This window comes from Nuphar pumila, chromosome 3 (assembly GCF_984573655.1).
Source record: "Nuphar pumila chromosome 3, dmNupPumi1.hap1.1, whole genome shotgun sequence".
Classification (NCBI taxonomy): Eukaryota; Viridiplantae; Streptophyta; class Magnoliopsida; order Nymphaeales; family Nymphaeaceae; genus Nuphar; species Nuphar pumila.
Genome location: NC_143251.1, coordinates 40,240,338 through 40,267,245, shown reverse-complemented (window position 1 = coordinate 40,267,245; position 26,908 = coordinate 40,240,338). Strand labels below are relative to the sequence as shown.

Sequence of the window (26,908 nt, the reverse complement as noted above, 5' to 3'; positions counted from 1 at the left end):
GGACTTTAAGTTTGGCTCGGACTTGGATTCTGACTCATATATGAGAATGCTACAATCGAATCCAAGTCAGAGTCCAACTCAGATCTGATTCTGCTCACTGGACCCGATTAAACAAACTCGAAATTGGTTAGATGTCCGCCCCAAACTATACCAAACCAACTACACCCCTAGGTCAGATATTCAGTGAAAAAAATCATAGCTCAAACCAAACCCACACCACATGTTACTTGGACTGGGTTGGGGCTGACCCAAATTACATTTGAGTTGTTGTCTTTCATGTCCATATCCTGACCGGTTTGGGTCTAGTCGGAGTACGTGAGACAAACTCGACCTACTGGCAGTAGCACTGTCAATGGGTTGAGCTTGTACTGGTACTCGACCCGACCGATTACAAGGTATGGGCATAAAAAGTGTTGACCCAAATAGTATTCAAGTTGAACCGTACCGAACCCGAACCCCGAGCCATATGTGGGCCAGGTTTGGTTATGATTTTAGCTGGATACCCGACCCAACCTGATCTTTTTGTTGGGTACCGGACTCGATCCGAGGGATTTACATGTAATTTTAATAATAGTAGACTTCTGAAATTATATAGATCCGGGTTTGGGATTTCATTTTAGTGCCCCGGAAAAACCCAAACCTGAACCGAACCCGATAAATTATTATTTGGGACGGTTCGGGTACACCCTAATGGATCGGGTACCCGACCCGTTGTTGGTTGCCAAATGAGATATTTCAAGCAAGGAGCGTTATTCCTTTAGTAACGCATAGAGCCGCGTGTGCCTATTTTCAGGCTTTTAACAGTTTTGTTTTCTGTGAATGAAGAAAAAAAACACTTATAATGTTTACGTTATTAATGAGAATCTCCAGTCATCAAGCCTTGTTAGCTAAAGCACCAGCTGTAAATAAGAGTGATGTAAATTTCGAGTTAGAGACAAAACTTGAATAAAACACCAAAGAGCGGATGACAATGCGGAAATTCCATTGAAGGCTTGATTTTTAAATGACAAAGAGGTCAAAAGAGAAAGCAGCCATGCACCAAAAACCCTATCGCTCTCATACACAGGGCCTCGGCCACTCTCCTCCAAAACCTCTCTCTCTCTCTCCCCGTTGAAGTCAGTTTGTTCTCCTGAAGGCTTTCGGTATGTACACACACACACACACTCTCTCTCATCGATTTTTGTTTTCCTAAATCAAGCACCAATTTGCTTACCTTCAAGATGGTTTTCTTCATTTCTTCAATTTTCCATCCTCCGTTGATCTATGATCCTATTTCTGATGAAGATGGTTGCTTTCTGCCCTCTTGTTTCTGTTTGCTCCGTTTATTGAGTTTTTCATTGTATTGGCACTTTCATTTCGATGGTTTTTTTACTTGGTAGCATCCAACTTGTTCCAAATTTGCTTTTTTCATTGTGGGCAAGCCCTAGAAATTTGGTTCAGTGGGTGAGTAGAAGAAGAAAGATGATTCCTTTGGCGAGGAATCTTCAATTGATTATTTAAGAATTTTTTGTGAACGAGCAGCTTCGTTGGTGGGCTTGTTTCCCACTACCGAGCTGAGGGATGGACCATGTTTCTTAAACTAACACATCCTTAATATTGTTATTGTATGAAACGTCCTTCGTGGTATTTGGTTTTCTTATTATAAGTCAGTTTCACATGAACGAATTTTCTCTTTCTCATGCCTGAAGCAAACGCTCCCTAAACGACTTGATATGCTCCTGTGATGCATATTTCTCACAAAAGATTTCTCTTTGTTGTGAGTGTTCTGCATGCCATCTTGGTGATTATGTCTCTCTCTCTGCGATTGCGTGATCAGGGGCAAACGCGATTGAGTGTAAGGAATGATGGCTTCTTCTACCGAGATTTCTGCTTCCAACTTTTTAGAGGTATGCTTTGTTTTGGTGGTGCATGTTGTTTCTGTTATTTTCTTGCTAAGCATCGATTATCATTGATGGTATGATTTTGGTGTATGTCTAAAACATTTGATTTCTCGTGGTCTACTTGTTTGATGAAATTGGTGGTGTCGATTTTGAGTCGTTTTCGTGCAGGGCACTTGGAGGAAAAAACTTCCTTTAGCTAGAAGCCCATATAGTTGTAACGTGTTTTGGAACTGTAGATTCCGGCGAGGAAGAGTGTGCTATGGGAGGTCGTCTAGAATGCCTCATTTAACTAAGAGCAGAGGCAGGTCCCCAAAGTGTGTATTGGGGGTTGTTGAGGGAGAATCAGGTCGATTGAATCAGTTGCAGTTGCCTGAAGTGGTGCACTTTTACCGGGTTCCATTTCTTAGGGCAAGCGCGATGGGTGAGTTCTTGAAGGTTGTCCAAACGAAGATCTCGAGTGAAGTGGTTGGTATCAAGACGGAGCAGTGTTTCAATGTGGGGCTGAAATCTGCTTTGTCGGATGAGAAGCTTGGCATACTCAAGTGGCTCCTCACGGAAACTTACGAACCTGAGAATTTGCAGGATAGGAGTTTCTTCGATGAAGAGATTGGTAGTGGTTCTACTGTATTGATCGAAGTCGGACCACGCCTCTCTTTTACGACTGCATGGTCTGCAAATTCTATTTCAATCTGTAAGTCATGCAATTTGATGGAGGTGGAGCGAATTGAGCGTTCTCGGAGGTACTTGCTGTACCTTAAGGATGGAGTCACTGGATTGGGAGAAGACCAAGTGAGGGAGATCTCATCCATGCTGCATGACAGAATGACTGAGTGCATATACCCCAGCAAGCTGACCTCATTCAAGACTAGTGCTGCTATTGATGAAGTTGAAGAGGTGCATGTCATTGAGAGAGGGAAAGAGGCACTGGAGGAGATCAACCTAAAAATGGGTCTTGCTTATGATGGACAAGATATCAGTTACTATACGAGGCTCTTTAGGGACGACATTAAGCGCAACCCGACAACAGTGGAGCTCTTTGACATTGCACAGTCAAATAGTGAGCATTCTCGGCACTGGTTTTTCAATGGGAAGCTTGTTATTGATGGACAACCTATGGACAGGACACTTTTCCAGATCGTGAAGAGCCCCTTACGAGCAAATCCTAACAACTCCGTCATTGGTTTTAAGGATAATTCTAGTGCTATAAGAGGATTTAAAGTGAGTCCATTGCTTCCAAAAGCACCTGGTTCACCTTCACCATTGTATGTATCTTCCAATCAGTTTGATATCCTATTCACTGCAGAAACTCACAATTTTCCATGTGCTGTGGCTCCCTACCCTGGTGCAGAGACAGGGGCGGGAGGTCGCATAAGAGATACACATGCTACAGGGTTGGGATCATTTGTTGTTGCTTCCACAGCTGGTTATTGTGTGGGTAACTTTAATATTGATGGTTCATATGCTCCTTGGGAAGATGCCTCTTTCTCCTACCCATCAAACTTGGCTCCTCCCTTGCAAATTCTGATTGATGCAAGCAATGGTGCTTCTGACTATGGCAACAAGTTTGGGGAGCCACTCATTCAGGGTTTTACACGAACATTTGGGATGAGATTACCAAGTGGAGAGAGGCGTGAGTGGCTGAAGCCTATAATGTTCAGTGGAGGCATCGGGCAGATTGATCACAGGCATATAACTAAGGGAGAACCTGAGATTGGAATGTTGGTGGTAAAGATCGGGGGCCCAGCATATAGAATTGGCATGGGTGGTGGTGCAGCATCAAGCATGGTTAGCGGGCAGAATGATGCAGAGCTAGACTTCAATGCCGTTCAGCGTGGGGATGCAGAGATGGCACAGAAGTTGTATCGTGTTGTTCGTGCATGCATAGAAATGGGGGAAAAGAACCCAATAATCAGTATTCATGATCAAGGGGCTGGGGGTAATTGTAATGTTGTCAAAGAAATAATTTATCCTGAGGGTGCCAAGATTGATATTCGATCTATAATAGTTGGCGATGATACAATGTCAGTCTTGGAAATATGGGGTGCTGAGTACCAAGAACAAGATGCATTGTTGGTGAAACCAGAGAGCAGGAGCCTGTTGGCCTCAATATGTGAAAGAGAAAGGTTGCCTATGGCAGTTATTGGAACCATCAATGGTGATGGGAGGATTGTGTTGGTGGACAGCTTTGCTATAGAAAAATGTCGTTCATCTGGACTTCCTCCACCCTCTCCTATAGTGGATCTAGACCTTGAAAAAGTACTTGGGGACATGCCTCAGAAACAATTTGAATTCAAGAGGACAATTGAAGCACGGCGGCCCCTTGAAGTCAATCTTGAGATCACACTAATGGATTCCCTTAACAGAGTGTTGCGTCTTGCCTCAGTCTGTTCAAAGCGTTTCTTGACAACCAAAGTTGATCGATGTGTAACAGGTCTAGTTGCACAGCAACAAACAGTGGGTGCTTTGCAACTCCCCCTTTCTGATGTTGCTGTCATTGCTCAGACTTATACAGACTTAACTGGTGGTGCATGTGCTATAGGTGAGCAACCGATCAAGGGTTTATTGGACCCCAAAGCAATGGCTAGATTGGCTGTTGGAGAAGCACTCACAAATCTTGTATGGGCTAAAGTTACATCACTAGGAGATGTTAAAGCTAGTGGAAACTGGATGTATCCTGCTAAACTTGATGGTGAAGGAGCTTATATGTATGATGCTGCTTTAGCTCTTTCAGAGGCTATGATTCAACTTGGTATAGCCATAGATGGCGGGAAGGACAGTCTATCTATGGCAGCTCAAGCATCTGGCGAGGTTGTCAAAGCACCTGGGAATCTTGTCATTAGTGTGTACGTGACCTGCCCAGATATAACAAAGACAGTGACACCAGACCTGAAGCTTGGTGATGATGGTGTTTTGCTGCACATTGATCTTGCAAAAGGAAAGAGGCGGTTAGGTGGTTCAGCTTTTGCTCAAGCTTTCAAACAGATTGGTGATGATTGCCCTGATGTAGATGATGTTATGTACCTCAAGCTAGCATTTGAAGCTGTTCAAGAATTGATTGATCAAGATCTTGTCTCAGCTGGTCATGATATCAGTGATGGTGGCATGATCGTATGTATCCTTGAGATGGCATTCGCAGGAAACTGTGGAGTGCATTTGGAGTTGACATCAAATGACAGTGGTATCTTCCCAACACTTTTTGCTGAAGAGCTTGGCCTTGTTCTGGAGGTTGCAAAGGGTAATGTTGATTTAGTCAGGGAAAAACTTGGTGCATTCAATGTTTCAGCTGAGGTAATTGGCCATGTTACTAAATCTCCCACTGTAGAAGTCCTCATTGATGGCAAACCTCAATTGAATGAGCAGATGACCCTCCTTAGGGACTTGTGGGAGGAAACAAGCTTTGAGCTTGAGAAAATGCAGAGGCTACCATCCTGTGTACAACTAGAAAAAGAAGGCCTGAAGAGTAGGCATGCACCTTCCTGGAAAATGTGTTTTACCCCTAGTTTTACAGATGAGAAGCTGATGTCAATGAGTTCTAAACCAAAAGTGGCAGTCATACGTGAAGAAGGTAGCAATGGTGACAGGGAGATGTCAGCAGCATTTTATTCTGCTGGTTTTGAACCTTGGGATGTTTCAATGTCAGACCTTTTGAATGGGCGCATTTCCCTGGAAAGCTTCCGTGGAGTTGCATTTGTTGGTGGCTTCAGTTATGCTGATGTGTTGGACTCAGCTAAAGGATGGTCGGCATCAATAAGATACAATAAGTCCCTTCTAAGCCAGTTCCAAGATTTCTTTAATCGTCCGGACACATTCAGCCTTGGAATTTGTAATGGCTGTCAGCTCATGTCACTCCTTGGGTGGGTACCTGGGTACAAATTGGATGACTTCAGCACAGCTGGTGATATCTTGCATCCAAGGTTCATTCATAATGAATCTGGGCGTTTTGAGTGTCGCTTCACTAGCGTGACAATAATGGATTCTCCATCTATAATGTTGAAAGGTATGGAAGGCAGCACATTTGGTGTATGGGCTGCCCACGGTGAAGGAAGGGCTTACTTTCCTGACAATGCTGTCCTCAATCATGTACTTCAGTTTAATTTGGCCCCAATCAGGTACTGTGATGACGATGGTAATGTGACTGAAACTTACCCTTTCAATCTTAATGGTTCTCCATTGGGTGTTGCTGCACTTTGCTCTGAAGATGGAAGACACCTTGCTATGATGCCGCATCCAGAGCGCTGTTTTCTGATGTGGCAGTTCCCATGGTACCCGAAGGAATGGGAAGTCGATAACAAAGCCCCAAGTCCATGGTTAAAGATGTTCCAGAATGCTCGTGATTGGTGTTCCTGAAGAGGTAATGTTGTCGAGGAAATATGTTCCGAAACACGACTGACCTTTTCTCTTCATTTTTGGTCATCGCTTTGCCATTTACATTGATTCTTTGTGGCCTTTTTCATTGAGAATTGCATGTTGTCACATAGGCATTCATGGGTTTCATATGGTAGCTGCTACTGAGGATGCTAAATTGTTGTTGATTATAAAAGTATGTCTATTTTGTTGTTCATTTGGACACCTTCATTTTTTTAAGCACCAATAAATTTTGTCCCATTTAACTTTTACTTGCATGCATCCTTACTGTCCTTAATTTATTCTGTAAGTTCATTGATCATCATGTTTAATGACTAATATTCTATTAGCCCATATGTATGTTGTAGTGAAGCTAGCTTAGCTACTACACTAGCGTTTTAAAAACCAAAATTGTTATGGAAATAAAGAAATATGTTTTATGATAGTCTTTATTGATGCTCTTCTTAAATTGCAACCAAAAAGAAATTCATGGGTGGCAAAAAGACAAGGTCCAAACTTCAAAAATCACTGAATTTCAAGATAGTACAACTGCTTGGGTATCTTGAATTCAAACAAGTTTTAAAAGAATGAAACAGCTGAAGGAGGAGGCTATTGATGTCTTTCTTGATGTTTATGGTTGTTTGTGGTTATTCTCTTGTGCGACATGCATGAGGATGGTGCCATACTTTTTTAGTAAATTATCCTCCCTTTTTCGTGTTTCGGGTTGTTGATTGGCATCTCTAGACAAGACTATGATGCCTTTCATGATTTTTATTTTAATTTTTTTCTTTGGGTTCTTCTACTACCAAGAGGAGGTATTATTAGTTATCCTACAGTTCGGGTTTTGGGTCGGATGTAGCCAATATCATATCTAACTAATAGGATGTTGGCTAAACATATTCACATCCAGACAGTAAAAAGTCCATAAACAAGTCTGGTTTTTTACATGTAAAGGGATTCTGGTGTTGGGCAAAAGATTGAAACCATATATGCATCCGATTATAATGGTATATGTTTTTTGCTTATCAAATCCGACTGAACAGAGTCGGTCAAACATTGGATAAAAACCGATCCATTAACATCCTTAAGTTATCCCGAACTTATTGGTTTTGGATACAAGTAGAGATGCAGGTAGGGATGCAGGAAGCTTTCAAGAAATTCTGGATCTCACGTTTCAGATTTTCCTGATGTCCATATTTCAAGTATGATATCATATTCAAATAGGTTATTGTTTCCTGTTCGTCGTTTGCACCTGGCCTTTGTGTCACTAGTGTGTTTGAACCAATGTTAGAATCGTATCAGACCTTGAATCGATTTTCAAATTGATTCGGGAATCGGCTGATTCCAATTCTGAACTGAGCTGAATCGGCTCATTTTTAATCAACAAATGGCACATGTCAAGAAAAAAAATTAAAATATTATTGTAAACCATTTTTAAAATTTACTTAGAAATAAACCGAATCAGTTCAGTTCTATATCGATTTGATATTGACAACATTGGTTTGAACTGTATCTGATTTCTTTGTTAACAACTTGGTTTGAGCTTATCAGGGTGTTTGAACTTAATTCATGTGGCGACCCAGTCGAGTTTGTGCTGGTAGTGAGCCTGAGCTTGCTTGTTTACAGAAAATTTATATTGTTTCACAATAAGATTTTATTTCTAAGCATATAACGTGCAAACTAAATTCTTCAATCATATGATTAAATATATTTAAAATATATTTGTTATCACTTATTAGATTTATTATATTTGTCAAAACTAGGCTAAGTTGCCAACGATGTACACCAAATCTTAGGGAAGCAGATCAGGTCATGCTGAACATGAGCTTTTTTACTCGTGCCAACATCATGGCCGTCTGTTTGCATTTTGGATGAATGCCACTTAGCATATAACTGTTCTGTTGACTTTTTAACTTTTCAAAATACAAAACGTACGGCCACGATGTTGGCATGAGCAAAAAAGCTCATGTTCACCTTGACCTGATCTTCCAAATCTTAGTGCCATTGTGCCCTTGTATAGGGTTGGGATGTAAATGATTCGAATTCCGGTCTGATGGGGCTAATAACATATCCAACTAGTCAAATATTGGCTAATTGGAGTCAGACTCGAATTTAGATTAGGAAATGACTGTACGGTATGGTAAATTTGACATACTTTTCCAAATGCCCCATAAATTTTAAAATCCTCCCAATGTACAATTTTACACGTTCTTTAACTTTTTAAGACTTTTTTATCCTTTACATGTGCGAACCTTACGAATTTTGCATCCGAAATACGCAATTTTTCTCATAAATTTGCAGAAGAACTTATGTTCTCATATTTATATCTCAGTCATCTGACATCAAAACCTTACATTTTTAGTCATCGAAAAGCTGAGACACAAATCTCAAACTTTTTTGTTTTGATTCAGAACCGAAAAACCCTCTAAGATTCTTGTTTTTAAAATCCTAAACTAGAACGGGAAATTGTTTTGCAAACTATTACAATAAAACAGTTAGTGTTCCAGAAAGTGTTTCTCCCCAACTGTTCGTCAGATTGATGTGATCTTGATAGAGTTAGAAAACTAATGTCTTGATCTTTCTCGAACTCTTTTTGTTTCTCGAGATTCTTGCCGTATGGGGCCGAAAAATAGCATAGAATCACCAGGATTGGTGCAGTTGTGCATGTTGACCTCATATTTTAAGAATGTTCTCGAGGTTATATCTCAACACTTGTTCGTCATTTTTCAGTGAATAAAATATCATTGAAAAGATATTTTTGTCTAGAATCTTTGTTCTTTTTTGTGTATTTTTGAATTCTTTCATTTTTTGGGTAAAAAATCAGTGAAGTTTCATCGATATGTGTTTCATCAAAAATTTTGTTGAAGAAGAAAGAGGTTTGGGGACTACAAAAAACCCTAGCCCTGACTACACCTAAACATGTAGACTCCTTTAAGACCTCTCTAGACCTGCTACACAACCTCTGAAACTGATCACAACCTTAACTACAACCCTATCCATGTTTAAGGCCTGAAATACCAAAATCTAGTTTTGTCCGTTTGACCTTATTAGCCTCTCTAATAACTCAACCTGACAACTATAACCCTTAACACCTATATCAGACCCAACACACGATCCTAGGTCCCTCTAAAAACTCTAGACTATATCCTTTCAGATATAAACCAGAATCCCTTCTTATTTTGTGTACTAGGCCTAGTTTTCACCTACCCGATTTAAATGTATTGATTTGGTAGCTTCTTTATCACCTACTACATCATGTCAACTAGGGTACATCAACTGAGACGCCAACCGCAGTCCCAAAGAGCCCAGAACCATAGGCTCAATCCTCTCTCTTTTGTCGGACTCCAACTAGAATACCCATATGTTGCCAGCTCGCGCTCCCTTAGGTTCAAGTCTTGAACCTTTAAAATCAAATCTTGAAACACCTTTTAGGAATTTTGCAAACTTTTCAAGAATTTCTCAACCAATAATACAAAACTCTTGATGAAATTTGCTAGTGTAGCGATTTTCATGCTATAGCACCATGATTTTTCATTTAAAAAGGAATTTTGCATCATTGCATGCAAAACTTTGTGAATTTCGCAAACCTTTAAGGAATTTCACAACAAACAACACGAAACTTTTGACAAAATTTACAAATAATGTAGTAATTTTTTTATTGTAGATGCAAAAATCATGGTACTATAGTACAAAAATTGTGACACTACCTACGAATTTCATCAAGAGTTTCGCATTGTTGGTTGTGAAATTCCTAAAAATTTTGACACTACTTGCAAAAATCTTGATATTGTAGTACAAAAATTATGACACTAAATGCAATGTTTCATTTATTAAAACCTTTTATGCTCAACGCAGGGCTATTTTCACATAACCTAGGGTTTTTTGTGGTCTTCAAACCTCTTTTTCCCTCGACAAAATTTTTGGAGACACACATCGACAGTATTTCATTTTACGATTGATTTTTTACCCAAAAAATTATGGAATCCAAAAAAATACAAAAAAGAACAAAAATATCTTTTCAACGATATTTTATTTACTGAAAAATGATGAATGGATGTTAAGATACAACCCTCAAAATGTTCCTAAAATAAGAGATGATCAGTTGCAGTTGCACATAGCCTGGTGATTCTATGCTATTTTTTAGCTACCTACAACAAGAAACCCTAGAAGAGAAGAAGATCAAGACGTTAGCTTTCCAATGTCACCAGGATCACATGGATATGATGAACAGTTGGGAAGAAATGTTTTTTGAAACACAGATTGTTTTGTTGTAACAGTCTCTAGAACATTTTTTTGTTCTGGTTTTGGATCGCAGAAACAAGAACCTTATAAAGGTTTTCGGTTCTGACTCAAAATAGGAAAGTTTGAGTTCTATGTCTCATCTTTCCAACCGCTATGAAAATATAAGTTTTTGATATTGGATGACTGAAATATATATATATATATATATATATATATATATATATATATATATATATATATATATATATATATGTGAGAACATAGGTTACTATATAGATTTATGAGAAAAATCATGTATTTGAGATGCGAGATTGGTGAGGTTCGCACATGCAAAGGGGGTAAAAAGGTTTTAAAAAGTCAGGAACTTACAAATTTGAACATTGGGCGTATTTCAAAATCTGCAAGGCATTTGAGAAAACTTCTAACGGTACAATCATTTTTCAAATTTAGATCCGGACAAAGAAAAAACAATATCATATATGATTAAATACATGTAATCGGATTCGAGTATTCATAGGGATCAAATATCTGTTTGACTCGGTTAAGAAATCCTAAAGTCAATCAGAATCCAATTATTAATCCAATTGGGTTTCTTTTATTGAATTTGAATAACTAGAGTCGAATTCAGGTCCGGTCCGTTATGTCCTTGTTTATTAACAAGGATTTATATTGTGAACACCTTTGCTTATATGGTTTAAAGGTATTTCTCCCATTTTAGATTCAAACCAAAATCCGAAGTTCAAACACAGTTGTGGAGGTCAATGTATGTAGCGGTCGAGGACCATTGACCTACATGGATCCGATCCGATCATATTTCTCTAATTTTCATATTCACGGATACTGAGAACGGGGTAGGGGTGGAGGAAAGCGTAAGTCCATCCTCGCACGGGTTTTGATTTTAACCTCCGTCCCTGGTTCAAACGGGGCGAGGCGGGCCCGGTTTTCCCCCGGTCCACTGCCGGTGTTTTTTGTTGGATCTAGATTAGAATCCAAATCAAACTTGATCGAGACCGTGATCCATCCGACGTCCATTCACCTTAAATTCCTAAAACCCTCTCTCTCGGCGGCAGCCGGCAGCATCAACGCTTCCCCCTTCTCCATCGGCGGCCTCCTGTGGCATCATCCGACCGGCGGCCTCCTGTGGCATCATCCGACCGGCGGAGAAGTTTTCCGCCAACGTCCATGGTCTCTCTCTCTCTCTCTCTCTCTCTGTGGCCGGGAAGGGGCCTTAGGCCTGCTATCTCCAGACCCTAAATTGGCGAGATGGAGTGTTTACCATTATTTGGGTTCTTGAAAGAGAGTAAATTGTGGGGGAGATGTGTGTTGGAAATTTTTTAGTTGTATCGTGTGCATTTTTTTCCTTATTGTTCGAAACAAATATGTGTGTGTGAAATTATCTAAGCTGTTTTCGAGTGCATAAAGTCTCCATTGATTGCTTCTGAATCTCCTGATTTTTGCGATTAGCTAAGTTGGTAGCCGATTTCTTTTCTTTTTGGATGGGAAATACTGGTGAACTTTTGTAGGGAGGGTAAAGATGATCACCCGAAAGATGTCGCGTCTTGTTCAATTTTCGATTCTGATGCTGATGTATGATGGTAATGTTTCTTTAGGGAATGGCTGACGAAGAACCGGGACCATTGACTTATGTGCCAGAAACTGTACTAAAAAAGCGGAAGGACAACGAACAGGCAGCTATTAGAAGGAGGGAGCAAGCTGAAGCTCGGAAACTTAGAAGCAGGGAGAACCGTAAATTACAATTTAAGAGGGCTGAACAGTTCATTAAGGAGTATCGGCTCCAGGTAATATTTAACAAGTTTTCCTACTAGTGTTATTTAACATGGTATTGAGCAAATGGCTATATACTGCTGATATTCTATGAAACATCAAATAAGTGTAGGGTGTGTTGAATTTAGGGTTGACTAGGTAACTTTGAGTTCACATTGGGGGTGAAATTTTAATTCATTTGACCTCATTGCGAAAGTAAAAACTTGTGGGACTCATGGATGATAAAATGAATTAGGATGATAGGGGCCTACGTTTGTCTGACTTTGGAAATTTAGGAGAAAGTGGCTGAAATTGGATCATGTCACATGGACACGGATGTGGGAGTGGGACGCTGTGCTGATTCGCTTGGTGCGATTTGATCATTTTTTATAATTAGGGCATGGGGGGACAGGGCTCTACAAAAACACAGATGTATGTATGTGTGTGTAGGTATAAAACAACAATTCTGAATTGCTATAGTTAGGAACATCAAATAATGAACGTGAATTGAAATGTAATGTAATGTAATTGATGACAAATTTTAAAAGAAAAAGAATTCAAGTGAATGTGAAATAAGTAAACAAGATCATTGAAGAAAATAGATAAAGTTAATAACACAATGTTGTCTGTGCCCATGAAGTGACAGAGTGTCCATACGAGATACACATGCTAAGTGAAGTGTTCGTGAGACAGATTGGATCCTTGAGAAACGAGTTCACACACACGCACAGAGAAAAAAAAAAGGTTTGGGACACAGAATCTTCACCTCAGTGTGTTCAAGCACGTGTAATTTTCTTTTGCAGCCTGGATGTGTGCATCAGAATACTGTGAACTTCAAATTGCCATGCTTAAGTTAGTAATAGCAGATCATATAATTGCACTATCTTTAATCTAGGTGTCTCCAGTTTGAATCCTGCCATGCCTGTCTGCCCAAAAAATTAAATGTTGGGTAGCTGCAGAACAGGAGAGCCATAATGGCATATTACTGGTATAAGAAAGATATTATTGATTACAAGAACTACTATTAGAGTGGTAAAAATGATGGTCTCAACATCCATGAATTTCACTCCTTGAGGAATTGGGAAGCTAAGATATTACCAAAGAAATAGGAAGTTAAATATTCTTCTGTAAAATATCTCTAATTAGCAGCGACCTTTTTTTTTTCAGGAGCTGGACCGCTTCAGATTGAAACGAAACAAAAAAATGCAAAAGTTATCCTTTGTGAAACCTGAATGCAGGTTGACTTTTGTAATTCGTATCGGCGGGTAATGTTTTTATCCTACATTTTTCTGTGCTTCTTTTCAACATGTTTCCAGTGTCATTTTCTTTACTTCTTTGGTCCCCAGAACCAATGACATGCACCCCAAAACAAAGAAGATTCTTTACCTGTTGCGCTTGAGAAAAATCTTCAGTGGTGTCTTCATCATTTTAAACAAGGAAACAGCAAAAAAGTTGAAAATGGTAGAGCCTTATATTACATATGGGTGAGTAAAGGATCTATTCTTGTCTTACCTGTTACTTTTGACCGTAGTTCAAGTCTCAGTTTCTGCTCCCTTGCTGTTCAGATATCCTAACTTGAAGAGTGTGAATGAGCTGATCTTCAAAAAGGGTGTTGGCAGGCTGAACAAGGAGAGAGCCCCCCTCACCGATAACTCCATTATTGAACAGGTATATGTTTCTTTTATTCTTCAACCTTGGAATGCTTGATAATTAATTCGATTAGGCTGCTCTGGGGAAAAAAAAGATAGAAAAAGTAATCAGATTAGGCTCGTGCCCGGTTTTTTACCTTTTCTAGTCTTGCCCAGACGGCCTGTACAAAATTGGATCCACTTACCTATGTGGCCGTAAGGGAAAAAGTCATTTGCATGTTAGATTGGTCCTGGCCTTTTACCGGCTTGCTTGGTGCTTGTACATCTTACTTGACAAGCTGAATTAACTACAGTTAAGAGCTTGTTATGCTTAGGTGATTTCAAACAGAGGGTGGTCTGCTTGATTGAGCCCCTGTAGGCTCGTGCACCATGTGTGTGCTATAGTTTGTACGTTTTTTATTATCTGAAACACTAGGTGAAGTAGTTCTAGTATGATGCTCTCACGGAGCAAGAGGTTATGTGATTCTTTTTGCTTTTTACTGATCAGACATTATTAGAAGAAAAAAAAAACTGTAAAATGAGCCAGCGGAGGCTTGGGTTACTATGTGCTTTTGCTTGTTTCTACTCGGTCCCACTATTGGCTATTTTCTCATGCCAAGGCTTGAACTCAACTCAAGCTTCATGATGGCAGTCTTGGTATAAAGTAGGCCACATCCTTTGATTTTGGCTGCTTTACATCTTTGCTGCAATTGCAGCATAGATGTGTTGTAATAAAGCTGTTGTTTATTGTGAACTGATAAATCTGTGTAGAGCAAGTTTAGTGGTTTCTATTGGGACCATGAACCTGAACCTGTTGCTGTTTACAATGTGTTTCATCTCGTCCATATTTGGTACCAATGGGGGCTGTACCTTAGTCGTCATAGCCGCTAGGCGGAGCCTAGGCAGTGAGCCCCTAAAAAGGCCTAGGCGGGGCCTAGGCATTACCCAAAATAAAAATAAAAATAAAAAAACATAAAAAACAGAATAAGAAACTTGTATACAACATAAAATCAATCAATAATAAGCAATAGACAAATAATATGTCGTTGAACACTGTAAAACAATTATATTACATAACCTTAACCCGCTCAAAAAAACTAAGAATAAATTAACAATTGAATAAATAAAATCTTTTTATTCTTATTTTTTTCAACAATATACATAATACAAGCAATAGACAAATAACATGTTTTATCTTTTTTCTCCTTCTCCTCCTCGAAGAAAAAACCAAATGATATGTCTTCAAAAAAGAAAATCTTAAAAAAAGCTTAAAAAAAAATAACCTAGGCGGTTACGGCACCTAGGTGGAAATATAGGGCCCCACTGCCCAGACCTGGTCGCCCAGGCGGTGGGGCTGCCCCAGGTCGCCTAGGTGGGGCCTAGGCGCCGCCTTTGACAACTAAGGGCTCTACTTGTTTGGTAGGAGCTGTTAGTTCATGTCACCTTGTGTTGGGACGTTGCAAGTTCAAAACCCAATGGTATCTTGTATGACTGGTGGGGGTCTGCCTAACCCCAGCTTGCCTATTAAAAAAAAAGACATAGTATAGCCAGGAGAAGGGAAAGCCCTCGGATTAGTGTCCGAGAGCTTAACATGTCTTGGCTGAGGTCCGAAGCAAGAATGCAAATGGATTTAGCCGATCCTCACCTCTTGGGATTGTGGATGAACTGACTGTGCTATAGGGGATTTGGTATTTCAACCGTTATGGTTGATGTGAACCGTGTTGGTGCTGCCTGTCTAAGTTGCCTGGTTCCGTTGTTACTGCAGGAGCTGGTCTTTGAGTCCAGTAGGCAAGTTGAGATCTTGCATGACACTGTGTAATGTAGTCCTTGGTTTGGTGCAAGCAATACACTTCACTGTATGATTTTTGTTTTGAATCCTAGGCATTGGGGAAATATGGCATCATTTGCATTGAAGACATCGTCCATGAGATTGCTTCGGTGGGATCTCAATTCAAGTCAGTCAGCAACTTCCTGCAGCCATTCATGCTCAGTGCACCTGATGGCGGTCTGCAGAAGATCAAAAAACATTTCAGTGATGGTGGTGATGCTGGAAACAGAGAAGATCAAATCAATGATCTCATCAGGAGGATGAACTAAGAAATATACTGCTGCTGTTTTCACTTGAGACTCAGAGAGGGTGGAGGGACTGTTATACCTTTCCTGTTTTAGTTGCATTTCAACTGAGTTAGGCCCCCAATGGATGGCTATGAAAACGCATCCATGTCAACAATAGCTCATCCTCGCCTTCTATTCAGTCATATTGAGCAGGGTGGTGAATTTTGTCAAGAAAGTCTATGTATCAGTTGATGGTTTTAAAAATTATCTGATAGCACAATTTTGGCTTTTGTTTGTTTCCACAGGGGAACTTGTTTTAATATGTTAGAAATGTGGCAAAGAAATTGACAATTGAACCCACAAATATAAAAAATATGGTAGTTAAACTAGCTTGTGAAACGGATTTGGAATCTATCTGACTTTTCCTAAAAGGGAACTTTAGGGCGTGTTTGATTCACAAGACAAATCCTTGGAGACACTGAATTCCCCAGTGCGACTGGACTGACCTGGACAAATGCCCCGCATCTGTCTGCACATTGTTTGTCCGGTGCATCAAACATGCCCAGGTGTACCCAGCTGAATACTTGTCTAGCTATTCTAACTTCTACGGGTCTGTTTGGAAGGTAGACAAGCATTTGTCTGGGTGTATTATGTTGGATCTTGTTTGGCTTCTTGAACATCTGACGATTAGTTTGAGTTTGTTTGTTCTACTTCTTGTCTGGGTGTATTATGTTGGATCTTGTTTGGCTTCTTGAACATCTGACGATTAGTTTGAGTTTGTTTGTTCTACTTCTATTTGAATTGACAAAGCCTGTTAGTTGTTTGGTATCACATTTTATGAGCAAAATTTTCTTATGTTCTTGTTTTGCCTTCTCTTTGCCTCTTTTATCCCTTATGTGCTACTCATATAAATGAATGAATAAATACCGTTTTTTTTAATGAGATCAGTTTCTCTGAGGATCTGTACTCAATTTTGCGATGGGATCATTTGGTTGTGTCGCCATTTCATAAAAATGAGTTTTTTTCATTATTTTGGTTGTTTTTCATGAAATTAACTTTACAGGTGATCTACCAACAGGGCTCCGCTTGTCTGGTAGGAGCAGCTAGCGCATGTCACCTTGTATTGTGACGTTGCAGGTTCAAAACCCAATGGTGTAGTTTATCTGGTAGGGGTCTGCCTAACTCTAGCTTGCCTTTAAAAAAAAAACACTTTACAGATGTCATCTACATGGTTTGGTTGGTGGGAATGGGCTTTTTGATAATTTGATTACCATAAGTAAGCACGATTTTGAGTTTTAAAAATCAATGGCTTACAATTGTGATATTTTTTTGGCTCACAAAATCATATTTTTCATCGAAAACATACGATCTGAAAGCTGGTTCCTAGCATTTGGGCTATGTTGAATCCATCTATGAGGTTTGGTTGGGTCGGCACAACCTGTGCCTATGTTTTGTTTTTTTGCTGATTCGGATAGTGAGGTTGACATGATCAAATATTACCCCTTCAGGTAGATACTATAAGGCGGAAGCTGTCATAGCCTCTGTTGTGAAACATTTTGAAGTTATTGATTGGTGTGAATGTTGGATGTTGCGGCTTTTGGTTAGGTCATTTTTTCCGATCTTGAAAATGGAAAAGTTGAAAGGAAATCAGACTTTAGGGGGTTATTTGTTGCAGCCCAAAACAAGAGAAAGACTGCCATTTTCATTTGAAATGGACACTTTCCCAGGAGGGCTGAAATGAACGTCCCATGGGAAATAAACAAGTCCAATGAGAGATCTAGAGAGAGAGCACCTTAACGTGGTTAGGTCAATGACCTACATTCACGGACTGTCTCCGCTAACTCCAGATCACATCAATGGAGGTTCCACTGACAGGTTTATATTTACAGATTCTCATTTGATTTCCTGATTGCAGGGATTGATTTTGAGTATTATGGTAAGCCTATCTCTAGAGTTGTTGATAAGATCGGGATCTTCTAGTAACTGACCTCACTTGATCTCCACGTCTTTTTCTTCATTTGGATTGTGCCCAACACCAACTTCCTTTAGTGTAGGGTGTTTATCTTTGGTATGCTTTGATTTTGATTTGATGCAGATTCATAATTATCCTTGGCATCCCCCCTCAAGCTCAAGGGTCGGTTGAGAACATTGAGCTTGCCTCTAAGCCGTGATCTGATCAGCTGAATTGATAGAGAGCAGGTTATATGTTACCCCCCCCCCCCCCCCCCCCAACAGGGCATCTCATGCTCGGGGGTCTAAAAAAGCACCACGTATTTAAGCATGTGTGTCTCGTATCTCCATGTTTGTCAGCATTAATTAGTGTTGGAGTTTGATGCAATTGCAAAGACTTAAGTACCCTCTCATTCATTGGTGTAAAAAAATGACGATTCTAGAAAAGGAGTGGTTGTAAAGACTTAAGTGCCCCAAAGATGATTATTTAAGATCCAGTCTCTGCACTGCAGGATTATCCGAGAAAGAAATATCTCCTGGAGGAGTCCATGAACATCAACCTTCTCACACTCTCTCTCCCTTCTCTTTCTGCTTCTGTGCACATCCAACAGAAGATCCTACATTGCTCCATCAAGCACCGACTGACCTGCATATTGACTCTTGTGGAGCCTGATTCAGAGTTTTTACCCTTACAGGGGGAGGGTTTGGGGGCTCCTCCCAGCGTGGATAGCATCATTCAACTAAATGAGTTGTGGATCATGATTCAGAGTTTTTACCCTTACAGGAGAGGGGTCTCGGGGCTCCTCCCAACGTGGGCAGCATCATTCAACTTGAAGAGTTGTGGAGCCTGATTCAGAGTTTTTACCCTTATAGAAGAGGGGTTTGAGGGCTCCTCCCAGCGTGGGTAGCATCATTCAACTTGATGAGTTGTGGAGCTTGATTCAGAGTTTTTGCCCTTACAGGAGGAGGGTTTGGGGGCTCCTCCCAGCGTGGATAGCATTATTCAACTTGATGAGTTGTGGAGCCTGATTCAGAGTTTTTGCCCTTACAGGAGGGGGGTTTGGGGGCTCCTCCCAGCATGGGTAGCATCGTTCAACTTGATGAGTTGTGGAGCCTGATTCATAGTTTTTGCCCTTACAGGAGGGGGTTTGGAAGCTCCTCCCAACGTAGGTAGCATCATTCAACTTGATGAGTTGTGAAGCCTGATTTAGAGTTTTTTTCCTTACAGTGAGGGGGTTTGGGGGCTCCTCCTAGCGTGGGTAGCATCATTCAACTTGATGAGTTGTGGAGCCTGATTTAGAGTTTTTGCCCTTACAGGAAGAAAGTTTGGGGGCTTCTCCCAGCGTGGATAACTATAAAAAAAGAGCAATAAAGTGTTTTGTTTAATCATGGGGCTCATGTTTCCTTCAGTTGTTTCTTGCTCGAGGTTTTCCTAACACCCCTTCTCACGATTTTTCTATTTTTCTTTTTCTGTTTCTTTTTCACGATTTTTTTCAATGACTCCCCTACAACGATTTTTAGTGTTGTCGGGTTTCCAACGAGCTCCACAACGATTTATAGTGTTGTCCGGTCTTCCAACATCAATTTATAGCATTGATGGGCCTTTCTACAGTGATTTGTAGTGGTTTCGGGTCTCCAACGAGCCTCACAATGATTTATAGTGTTATCTGGCCTTCCATCAACGATTTGTAGTATTGTTGGGCCTTCCTACAACAATTTGTAGTGTTTTTGAGTCTCCAACAAGCCCCACAGCGATTTATAGTGGTATCCAGTCTTTCAACAGCGATTTGCTTACTGAATAACACTACAAATTGCTATAGTGATTTGCGGAAGACACTACAAATCGCTATAGTGAGATCCAACAACACTATAAATCGATGTGGGGCTCGATGGAGACCCAAAAATACTACAAATCGCTATAGTGATTTGCAGAAGATACTACAAATCGCTGTTGGAAGACCGAATAACACTATAAATCGTTGTGGGGCTTGTTGGAGACCCGAAAGCACTACAAATCGTTGTAGGAAGGCCCAACAATACTACAAATCATTGTTGGAAGATCGGACAACACTATAAATCAATGTGGGGCTCATTAGAGACCCAAAAATACTAAAAATCACTGTAGGGGAGTCATTGAAAAAATCGTGGTAAAGAAATAGAAAAAGAAAAATAGAAAAATCGTGAGAAGAGGTGTTACGAAAACCTCGAGCAAGAAACAACCGAAGGAAACATGAGCCCCACGATTAAACAAAACGCTTTATTGCTCTTTTTCGATAGTTACCCACACTGAGAGGAGCCCCCAAACCCCCCTCTTGTAAGGGCAAAAACTCTAAATCAGGCTCCATAACTCACTAAGTTGAATGATGCTACCCACGCTGGGAGGAGCCCCCAAACCCCCTTCTGTAAGGGCAAAAACTATGAATCAAGTTCCACAACTCATCAAGTTGAACGATGCTACAGTCAGTGTGCAGGTCAGTCGGTGTTTGATGGAGCAATGTAGGATCGTCTGCTGGATGTGCACAGAAGTAGAAAGAGAAGGGAGAATGAGTGAAAGGGTTGATGCTCATAGCGTTTTCCAAGGGGAACTCTTTGCCTCCCTTGATTTCTTCTCTAGAGAGAGAGGGTTTTACAATGTTTTACGAAAAAGGAAGAAGAAGAAAATGATGATTAAAAGTTCAAACAAATATTTTTTATGGCTCAGGTTTGTTTCGCCAGATGACCATCGGATCACCGGCTCACCATCAGATCGTCGGCTCACCATCATTTCGCCGAATCACCATCGTCGAAACGATTAAGGTTCGTTTTGCTGTGTAGACTTTGAAGAGTCAACATCATCCTCGACTTTCTGGATGGAGGACATGTTTGTCCTTTTTTTTAACCGTTTGTTTTTTCTTTTTTGAATGAAAGGCATTTTTTTCATTTTCTCAAACCGTCATTTTATGAGAAGAATAGCAAGAAAGGGTACTTAAGTCTTTGCAACCACACCAGACTCCAATGCTAAGTAATGTCAACATACACAGGAATACGTGCCCCATGTGCTTGTATACGTGGTGCTCATTCAGACCCCCGAACACAGATGTGGGATTCAGTGAATCATCGGGGGAGAACATACACCACCCTCTCGAATTGATATGATGGACAACTAGAGATTTTTTGTTGACATGATGTTTGATAAAGTACAGGTCAACCCCTATGTGTTTTCTTGGTAAAGGATAGGATTGGCATGCAGGTTGTGCTTAGGTTATCACACCAAATGATGGGAGTGAGTTGTGTGGTGACACCCATTTCTTATAGGAGATGCTTCAACCATAGAAGCTCAGCAACAGTGGCAGCTAAGGAGCGATATTCAAATTTCGTGCTGCTACGGGCAACCATGGGCTGTTTTCGTTACCACCATGATACGAGACAACATATCCACATGTACTTTGCGATCGTCAATGCAGCCAGCCCAGTCTGCGGTAATGAAGGCTAAGAGCTTGAATTGAGAAGATTTGCGAAGTAGACCATAGGAGATCAAAGCAGGTTATATGTTCCCCCTCGAACAGGGCATCTCATGCTCGGGGGTCCCAAAAAGCACCACGTATTTAAGCTTGTGCATCTCGTATCCCCATGTTTGTCAACATTAATTAGCAATGGAGTTTGATGTGATTGCAAAGACTTAATTACCCTCTCCTCCATTGGTGCCAAAAAAAATAATGATTGTAGAAAAGGAGTGATTGTAAAGACTTAAGTGCCCCGAAGATGATTATTTAAGACCCAGTCTCTACACTGCAGGATTATCCGAGAAAAAAATCTCTCCTGGAGGAGGCCATGAACATCAACCCTCTCACTCTCTCTCTCCTTTCTCTTTATGCTTCTGTGCACATCCAGCAGAAGATCCTACATTGCTCCATCAAGCACCGACTGACCTGCACATTGATTGTTGTGGAGCCTGATTCAGAGTTTTTACCCTTACAAGAGGAGGGTTTGGGGGCTCCTCTCAGCGTGGGTAGCATCATTCAACTAAATGAGTTGTGGATCCTGATTCAGAGTTTTTACCCTTACGGGAGAGGGGTCTGGGGGCTCCTCCCAGTGTGGGTAGCATCATTCAACTTGAAGAGTTGTGGATCATGATTCAGAGTTTTTACCCTTACAGAAGAGGGGTCTGAGGGCTCCTCCCAGCGTGGGTAGCTTCATTCAACTTGATGAGTTGTGGAGCCTGATTCAGAGTTTTTGCCCTTATAGGAGGGGGGTTTAGGGGCTCCTCCCAGCGTGGGTAGCATAGTTTTTGCCCTTACAGGAGGGGGGTTTAGGGGCTCTTCCCAGCGTGGGTAGCATCATTCAACTTGATGCACTGCAGGATTATCCGAGAAAGGAATCCCCCATGGAGAAGGCCACGAACATCAACCTTCTCTCTCTCCCTTCTCTTTCTGCTTCTGTGCACATTTAGCATACAATCCTACACTGCTCCATCAAGCATCGACTGACCTGCAAAATGACTGTAGCATGGTTCAACTTGATGAGTTGTGAAGCCTGATTCAGAGATTTTGCCCTTACAGGAGGGGGGTTTGGAGGCTTCCCCCGGCGCAATAAAGTGTTTTGTTTAATCATGGTGCTCATGTTTCCTTCGGTTGTTTCTTGCTAAAGGTTTTTGTAACACCCTTTCTTACGATTTTTCTGTTTTTTTTTTATGGTTTGAAGATGGTGACTTCTGAAAGTTACCGTTCAATTTTAGGAAATGAACCTGTTACAGAACCAGAAATTCTGTAATCAGTTTCGGTTTTTAACATATTTGAAATATCAAATGAGTTTATAAAGTTATAAAAATTTCCAAATATAAACTAGCCAAGTAAAGAAAGAAAACGTTTTTTACATATTTGAAAAATGATCTCCCGTTGGGGAGATATGACTCTTGCAAAATGAACTAAAAACATGAGTAACTCAAACAATATAGAGTTTGACAGGGTCTTGGTTTTTAACCAAAAATAGGTATGAAATTACCATTAAAATTGCTGAAAATTGACAGGAATAAACTAGACTCAATAAGAAAGACACCGCTTTTTCCGGATTTGAAATCCGATCTTCGGTTAGGGAGATACGCCCCCAACAAGTTGGTCTTGATTCAAATAGTGATTTACGCGTGACGGCTTACTAAATAACACTACAAATCGCTATTCAGTAAGCCGTCACGCGTAAATCGCTATTTGAATCAAGACCAACTTGTTGGGGGCGTATCTTTTTAACCGGAGATCGGATTTCAAATCCGTAAAAAGTGGTGTCTTTCTTATTGAGTCTAGTTTATTCTTGTCAATTTTCAGCAATTTTTATGGTCATTTGTTTTCTCATTTTAATTAAAAGCCAGACCCCTATTATTTTACATTATTTAAGTTGCACATATTTTTAGTTCATTTTGCGAGAGTCATATCTCCCCAATGAAATATCATTTTCCAAATCTGTAAAAAGGGTTTTCTTTCTTTATGTGTCTAGTTTATATATAAAAAATTTTATAATTGTTTATACATATTTGATATTTTAAATTTGTTAAAATTCAGAACTGGTTACAGATTAATCTTATTTAACCATGATTAAACAAAATAGTTCTGGTTTTTTATATATTTGAAATATCAAATAAATATATAAAGTTATAAAAATTTCCAGATATAAACTAGACAAATAACGCAAAAAAAACCCTTTTTACATATTTGAAAAATGATCTCTTGTTGGAGAGATATGACTCTTGCAAAATGAACTAAAAAAATGTGCAACTCAAATAATGCAGAATAATAGGGGTCTGGTTTTTAATCAAAATGGGGAATGAAATGACCATAAAAATTGTTGAAAATTGTCAGAAATAAACTAGACTCAATAAGAAAGACACCGTTTTTTGCGGATTTGAAATCCGATCTCTATAACAGGTTCATTTTCTGAAATTGAACAGTAACTTTCAGAAGTCGCCATCTTCAAACCAGAAAAAAAGAACAGAAAAATCGTGGGAAAGGGTGTTACGAAAACCTTTAGCAAGAAACAACCAAAGGAAACATGAGCACTACGATTAAAAAAAACACTTTATTGCACCGGGGGAAGCCCCCAAACCCCCCTCCTGTAGGGGCAAAATCTCTGAATCTGGCTCCACAACTTATTAAGTTGAACAATGCTACCCACACCGGTGGGAGCCCCCAAACCCCCCTCCTGTAAGGGCAAAATCTCTGAATCTGGCTCCACAACTCATCAAGTTGAACCATGCTACAGTCAGTGTGCAGGTCAGTCGATGCTTGCTGGAGCAGTGTAGGATCATCTGCTGGATGTGCACAGAAGCAGAAAGAGAAGGGAGAGAGAGAGGGTTGATGTTCATGGCTTTCTTCAGGGGGGATTCCTTTCTCATATAATCCTGCAGTGCAGGGACTTTCTGGATGGAGGACATGTTTGTTCTTTTTTTGAACCGTTTGTTTTTCTTTTTTTAAATGGACATTTTTGTCATTTTCTCAAACCGTCGTTTTATGGCAAGAATAGCAAAAAAGGGTACTTAAGTCTTTGCAACAACACCAGAGTCCGATGCAAAGTTATGTCAACATACACGGGAATACGAGCCCCATGTGCGTAAATACGTGGCGCTCATTCATCCCCCCGAACACAGACGTGGGATTCAATGAATCATCGGGGGAGAACATACACCACCCTCTCATAGGAGATGATATGTTTGATGTAGCGTAGGATGCACTTGACTGCACTCCAGTGAGCTGAGGTGGGCTGATTCATAAACTGGCACACCTTATTGATGACGAACACCAGGTCGGATCTAGTTAAGCTCCTACCCCCTATTGATAGGGGATTGGGTCAAGTACTGGATCCCTTTAATGAATGGAGAGTTTGGTGGATGAGGCCAGGGGTGTCGACATGGGTTTGGCACCATCCGAGTTTTCTTTAGGAGGTCGAGGATGTACTTCTGTTGGGAGGAAGACACCATTGCTGATATAGGTGGTCTCAAATTCCAGAAAGAAGTGAAATGGGCCAAGATTTTTTATGGTGACCCCAACACCAAGAGCTGCTATTAGTTGTGACACGACCCTGGGTTTATGGCCCATGATTAAAATGTCATCAACGTAGATGAGGATGCAGATGACAAGGTCTTGTTGACACTTATCAGGTCCAAAAAGAAAGCATAGCAAAGATAAACACCCACTAAAGCAAGACTTTGCTGGGCACAATCCAAATATATAAAGAAAGAGACATGGAGATCAAGATAGGTCAGTTACACGAAGACGACCTTGATCTTATCAACTCTAGAGATGAGGCTTACCATAATACTCAAAATCAATCCCTACAATCGGGGAATCAAATGAGAAGTCGTAAATATAAACTCTGGAACCTCCATCGAAGTGATTTGGAGTCAGTGGAGAGATAGTCTGTGGATGTAGGTCATTGACTGAACCACGTTAAAGTGTTGTTTACATGTTATTGTTTCCCACTTTGACTCTTTCCTTTGAAGGGTTGATGTTGTGCAAGGTTTGCACTAGGACTGGAACTATCAAGAGCAGCCTCACTTTCACCGAGTTGAGCTTCCTCAATGAGAAGTTTGCTGAGGAGTTCATCTAAGTAAACAGGATCAGATCTGGCATTGATGGAGATCCTGAAGGACCTGTATTCAGAAGCTAGGAGCCCTGCCAGGATATAAGAAATGAGATCGTCCTTTGGGACTGGTTTTTCCACCAATGTGAGTTGATGAGCCAGAGTTCTAGCTTTGTGGCAGAAGGCAAATATGTTGCTGCTCCCCTTCTTGATTGAGAAGCTGAGATCAGAGTCCCTGTACTAGGGATCGCGAGTGTGCAACGTACATCTTCTTCAAGGTACACATTTCCTATGAGGTGGTCAGGCCCACGACTTGGCTGTGCACGTTGTCAGTGCCATTGAAGGAAGGTCTGATTTACTTTTGGTCCTTTCCCGGCTTCGGCAGCGAGGAGTTTTGCTGGACAAGGATTGGAGCCATTGACGTATCCCATGAGGTTGTAGCTCCTGAGAAGGCGGGGGCTTAAGCTGGGACTCCCAGAGGAGGAAATTGTCAGATGATAGTTTGATGGTAAGGAAGTGTTGGTTGTTGGGAGTTGGTAGGGTAGCAAGCACTCTCCTCCTGGGGTATGCTTTTCGCATGCAGTCCCACCCACTGGACATAGCAAATGTGCCTTCAGGGCCTGTTTGTTTCGTGGAAAAATTACCACATTCATATGAAAATGGGTTGTTTTCTTAGGGTAAGGGAAACAAACACTTCTATTGGAAACTGCAAGGTCCGCCATGTTTTCACATGATAAGCATGGTTTTCATATGAAAATCCTTTCATGGTGCTCCTCTCAGGGAAGCATTTTCCTGCAAAAATGTGGAGCACATGGGGGCCTGGTTGTTTCTTGATATAAAAGCCCCCCCTAAGCCCTTAGATAAGGAATCTCTGTTTACCATTCATAAAAAAGCACAGTTATAAATGTTTTTTTGCTTGATCTAACATGCAGATGTGCTTATCATTATTTATTTGCTAAAACTTATGCTTTGAAATAAACCAATTTGACAAGAATATTTGATTGTTATCACTTTTCATCATTAAGTTTTAGTGGGGATATGAGCTATTGATTTTTTATTGCTTTAAACACACTTCTAAACATGAAAAGTACCTTATCTAATGCATATTTTCTACTGTAAATTATTTAAAGTACCTTTATAAAAAAATTAGGAAATACATTTATAATCTATTAAGTGAACACAATCTGCATATGCTCCCCCCTATAAAACCTGTTGTTATCGTCGCAAAATTTTTCCCGTCTTCCCTTCCTTGCGGAAGAGAGAGGGAAATGGTTTCGCAATTCAAACTTTACCGGATTTTGGAAATTGTTTTGAAATACTCACCTCCATTTTGAAAATTGCGGGAAAATCCATGGGATGGGGCTCGACCTGTCGGTACGAGGTTCGACCGTTCCTGCCGCCTTTAACAAGGGTAATCGAACCAAGGACCAAAATTATGATTGACTTAGTAAAATCATCGAAATTGTGTTCTATCCTAAATGCACATAGAATTCAGGCATG

The 26,908-nt window shown here is 40.4% G+C and overlaps 2 protein-coding genes across 2 annotated transcripts; both read left to right on the top strand.

Moving 5' to 3' along the window:
* Positions 1-1,057: 1,057 nt before the first annotated feature.
* LOC149842667 (putative phosphoribosylformylglycinamidine synthase, chloroplastic/mitochondrial) lies at positions 1,058-6,496 on the top strand. The gene is made up of 3 exons (XM_090001540.1): positions 1,058-1,142; positions 1,817-1,886; positions 2,049-6,496. The coding sequence occupies exons 2-3, from the start codon at positions 1,842-1,844 to the stop codon at positions 6,225-6,227; spliced, it is 4,224 nt and encodes a 1,407-aa protein (XP_089857666.1). The 5' UTR covers positions 1,058-1,142; positions 1,817-1,841; the 3' UTR covers positions 6,228-6,496.
* A 4,825-nt stretch (positions 6,497-11,321) lies between these two features.
* LOC149842666 (large ribosomal subunit protein uL30y-like) lies at positions 11,322-16,312 on the top strand. The gene is made up of 6 exons (XM_090001541.1): positions 11,322-11,651; positions 12,077-12,265; positions 13,398-13,495; positions 13,577-13,714; positions 13,796-13,898; positions 15,740-16,312. Exons 1-6 carry the CDS (start codon positions 11,649-11,651, stop codon positions 15,953-15,955), a joined length of 747 nt encoding a protein of 248 aa, XP_089857667.1. The 5' UTR covers positions 11,322-11,648; the 3' UTR covers positions 15,956-16,312.
* The last annotated feature ends 10,596 nt before the right edge of the window (positions 16,313-26,908 follow it).